This window comes from Takifugu rubripes, chromosome 21 (assembly GCF_901000725.2).
Source record: "Takifugu rubripes chromosome 21, fTakRub1.2, whole genome shotgun sequence".
NCBI classification, from domain to species: Eukaryota; Metazoa; Chordata; class Actinopteri; order Tetraodontiformes; family Tetraodontidae; genus Takifugu; species Takifugu rubripes.
This window is the reverse complement of record NC_042305.1, coordinates 5791386-5796335: the sequence shown is the minus strand read 5'-3', so window position 1 is coordinate 5796335 and position 4950 is coordinate 5791386. Positions and strand designations below refer to the sequence as shown.

The window sequence follows — 4950 nt, the reverse complement described above, 5'->3', positions numbered from 1 at the left end:
TGGTGAAAACCTTCTCCCACCAGTGCTAGTTACGATAACTTCTGAGTGACTTCTGGTAGGTCATTTCTGTTGAATTGGCCACTTTGTTAATTCTTTCATCATTTGTAAAAGTTTATGCCACATTGTTAATTTGTATTGTCCATGCAATTTTTGCTTTTGTATAATTGTATATTTGTTCAAAAGTGGAGTGATTCATTAGTTAGTTTGTATTGTATTTCTCAGGCACCTGATGTTCAGCATTTGTATCCTTTATTCGTGTCTCTTGGAGATGACTGATCCATGTATGGCACAAGACAACTCAGCTCCTCCCCTTAGCAGTCAGACAGATTCAAGCACACTGGAGAGAGACAGAGTGAGAGCAAGAGAGACAGAGAAACAGACAGAACAGAGAGGGAGAGTGGAAAAGGAAACTGTGGATTGCCACTCTGTTGCAATAGCATTGCTGTTGCTTTGTCTTTGTGGCTCATGCAGTTTTCTATGAGCAACACTGCAATTTTTTCTTATCCCGGTGGAATTGTAAGTACAACAGCTGGAATTCCTGCTGACAACTTTCACTTCAAGGTTTCTGGATAAAGGAAAGTGCAACAACCTTGTGAAACAAAATTTGTGGAACAGCCAGGATACATCACTTTTAAGAACATGTTCTCACCATCAGAAGAACTTTGGCAAACAATCGCTTCTTTGCAAACTTGAAGGACCACTAACGGGTGAAATGTAATCAGTGAGTGCCAACTTAGACTTCAAATTGATTTTTTTTCAGCATATTTATGATGGTGGTGAGAACCACGGGCACTTTAATTTTGTTAAGTTTGATCTGAAGAAGTATTCAAACTGCAGCAGAGCTTCTGAATGATGGATAACCACCTGAATGACACCAACAACACAGCACGCTACTATGCAGCTGGACCCTGGAGCCTTGTCATAATGATTACCATCATACTGATCATAGTTATTGGAAACCTACTTGTCATCATTGCTGTTACTCGTACTTCACAACTTCAGACAACAACAAACATTTTTATCATGTCCTTGGGCTGCGCGGACCTCATCATGGGGGTCTTTGTGGTACCTCTGGGGGCAACAATTGTGGTGACGGGACAGTGGAAGCTCAGCGACACCTTCTGTGATCTCTGGACATCTGTAGATGTCCTGTGTGTAACAGCAAGCATAGAAACACTGTGTGTCATAGCAGTGGATCGCTACATAGCTATCACAAAGCCCCTGCGACACAAGGTTCTCCTCAACAAGTGTCGTGCCAGGGTCATAGTTTGTTTGGTGTGGGTTGTGTCCTCTTTAATTTCCTTTGTACCCATTATGAATGGGCTTTGGCGCGATGATGACAGGACAGCAAAGGAATGCTATGCGGACCCTGCATGCTGTGACTTTGTGACCAACAGAGCCTATGCTATTATATCTTCCATAGTGTCTTTTTACATTCCACTGCTGATCATGATATTTGTATATGTAAAAGTATTTCTAATCGCAACACGGCAGATCCAGCTCATTGATAAGAACCGTTTGCGTTTCCAGAAAGAGTGTCCAACATCGCAGTTGCAAGCTGGCTCCCATGTTAACAACATCATGCCATTGGTATGCCCAGCATCCAGGAGCTGCAACAACGGCGCGCGGAGAAAAAACACCAAAAGAAGGCCATCTAAGTTAATTGTAGTTAAAGAACATAAAGCCATTAAGACTTTGGGTATCATCATGGGGACCTTCACTGTGTGCTGGCTGCCATTCTTTGTAGCAAATATCATCAACGTATTTAACAGAGAGGTTCCCTCAGAGAAGGTCTTCAGATTGTTGAACTGGTTGGGTTACATTAACTCTGGCCTCAATCCCATTATTTACTGCAGGAGTCCAGAGTTTCGTACGGCATTCAAGACCCTGCTGGGCTGTCCCTGGCTGTCATCTTTACAGCTCAACACATTCTATAAAGAGCTGCAAACTCGCTGCTCATGTTTTCTATTGCAGGCTCGGTCCAGTGCACCTGGGTCCTTCCATAAGTCCCCAGCCAGCAAGTCTGAGGCTAGCCTGACGAGTAATCAGGAAAGCAACAAAGGTGAGGAGGTGTCCCCTGGTCCTTCACGATCCAATGGCAGTACAGAGTTCGGTGACTTATCAGAACAATAAACAAAGTAGTAAGATCCTTCATCTAGGCCACTTTTTAAATTATTGCTTTTCATATGATAAATATCATTCACAAGCAAATTTAAATCTCTATCCTTGTATGTAAAGACAATATAATTAAATGAAACAATTAGTTTACAACAGCATGATTCTGGTCAGCAAATCATGAATACAACGCAAAGGATTTTTCAAAAAATGTGTTCAGAGTAACTCAAACCTGTATGGACAGTGGAACCCTTTCAGGGCTATAACATGCAGCATGTGAGCATAAGTAATCATGGTGCAAAGCAGAAATAACAGTGAATAATCGATATCACAGGAAATCAGATGTGGTCCACTTTGTTAACATAGTTTTCAAATAGCAAATTTTGCAGTGTTGCGCGGTGCTGTTAAATTGTGACCATGTGGTCATATGATTGTTTCAGTTTGGACAAATAATAGGCAAATTTCTGCAAATTTGCTATTTCTGCATGATTTAAAATATATTTAATAAAAATACTAAAAATAGATTGTATTGTTATTGTTGTTAATATTGTTGCACATAAAATTAAGACATTATTTGTAAAAACAATAATAATGAGGGGGAGTGACTGTAATAGAACAGACGATTAAATAAAGTGCATATTTGAGAACACAGAGCATGTAGCAGTGTGCTCTGCCCAACACATTCTGAAACAAATAAATCTTATCACTGATGCACAAGACTTCCCCCTGATTGCAGACACTGTTTACAGAAGTGGCAGCAAAGGAAAACATGCTGATTAAGGTTGTTTAACTGGTGGGAGAGACTGCTTCAATAGCACTCTATCGCACTACTGCATGCTAACAACAGGGCTGCAAAGAGATACGTTGATGATGCAGTCAAATTAAAAATGACATTTCAAAACATGACCAAATTTTCTTCCTCATACAATTGTCCTATTGTTGTCTATTATATAATACTCAAAGGTGATTCTGGTTTTTGGAAGATGAGTAAAATACACTGGTCAATGTTAAACAATGAAAACAAAAAAACTACCTAAAACATAATGTCAAGAATTTCTATTTCTTTTTTGGTGTTTCCCAGGCTCAAGGACTGTATGGATTTACATTATATTGCTGAGCCTTGGATATTAAAATATCACACTAACATCGTGCTGCAAGTGTTTTGCAAAACCATCATTTTGTGTTGAAGCTTTCTAACATTTGTCGTTCTAAAATATTTAAATATATTCATAGTTATTTTTTTAAAGAAGAACTGAAACGTCATTTTGATTAAAACTTTGATCAGTATCTATATTTGTTTCTTTGTTATTTTTACCTGTCAGAGTAATAGATGTGATCAATTGTCCTTTAGTGCAGGAGACATTTAGTTATACAAAAGCCTTCCTTAAAAGGAATCGACTCTACTCTTTAATAAATCACCACCAGACGAAGGCTTATTGGACTCAGCAGATGATTTGAGCTGGATATTAAATGCAAGTTAGACCACAGAAGACAGGGTTAATGAAGGAATGTGACAAAATGCTTAAAGGAAGTGTCCAGGCTGCCGATATGTTGAATTTATGTCAATACTGTCACACCAGTCCTTAATGATCACCAGCGTTAATGATCATGTTCCTCTCTGCAGGTTAGTTTAGTTAAATCCTGGTGGTGTGAAATGGTGTACAGTACAACCACAGACTCTACTGGTTACTATTGATGAGTTGAACCATGCTGCAAATGGACCAGTGTTTGTTTTCACTAAAAAACATGCAGGCATATCACTGCTGCTCTTATCAACACCCACAGCTGAATCCAGCCTTCACATATACACCATGTTAGATTCATTAGGCAAACATACAAAATTTAACGGATTTAACAGATTAAAACATTTTACATTTGTCTTTTGATTAACATAGCTGAGTTTCAACATCTTTTATTATTAGGTTCCCAGCGGGTCTCAGGTCTACTACATGAGGACCCTGTTGTAATTGTAATATTTATTATTTCGGCCAGTGCTATTGACCAGTTCCAGCGAGGACTTTGCTGTCTTTTTAATGTTTATTAGGACCCAAGTATGGAGAGTCGAATGTGAAACACTCACGTCCAACTATTTTTCTCACATTTAGCAAAACGTGTCAAAGTCTAAATGTAAATGTAAAATATAAATATTACATACGTATTATTATAAATGTAGTGCACATCCCTGCCCATGGTGCAAATCTCCTATCACTCAATCAAGACCTCAAGCAGCACATAAAAACTCCCCCCCACCGGACTGTGAATCAGTGGACAAAAAGGGCCTCAGCTCTGATGTTCAATTGTATGATTATTATAGTATTATAGTGCTTATTATTAGTGGTATTATTAGTAGTATTATATTACTTATTAGAATGATTAGCATTAATATAATAATCTTAAATTGCTGAAACTTTCTAATACTTTCTACTAGCTGTGTATTTCAACTATGATTATGAGCACAACTGATTTACAGCAATGCAACTTATTTTGATGAACCACAATTTAATCACTGGATGCAGCTATGTTGCTGCACCGGAATGAATGTATTTGGACAAAATGCTTTTTTTTATTGACATATGAGTGATTATTGTCTGAATTTAATTTAAGAGATAATGCTTTCAATTTGCATTAGATCCAAAAGTGCTACAGTTGGTTTCACCAATATTTGTCTTTTGTTTCTTTTTGCAAAATTTGTTTACATGTATAGTGATTAAATTATCATCTTCTAAAGATATTGCAACTAACTTCAAACTTGATAAAAACTTCAAAATAAAATTCACATAAATTGAAGATTGCCACTGCCAGTATAAATACTGAATCACCTCAGTCAGGAGAAGT

The 4950-nt window shown here is 37.8% G+C and overlaps 1 protein-coding gene across 1 annotated transcript; it reads left to right on the top strand.

Moving 5' to 3' along the window:
• The first annotated feature begins 336 nt into the window (after positions 1-336).
• adrb3a (adrenoceptor beta 3a) lies at positions 337-4745 on the top strand. Its single transcript, XM_011619736.2, has one exon. The coding sequence runs from the start codon at positions 850-852 to the stop codon at positions 2131-2133; it is 1284 nt and encodes a 427-aa protein (XP_011618038.1). The 5' UTR covers positions 337-849; the 3' UTR covers positions 2134-4745.
• Positions 4746-4950: the final 205 nt, after the last annotated feature.

Coding starts and splice junctions, on each gene's coding strand:
- adrb3a (XM_011619736.2), top strand. CDS start 850: ATGATGGATAACCACCTGAATGACACCAACAACACAGCACGCTACTAT.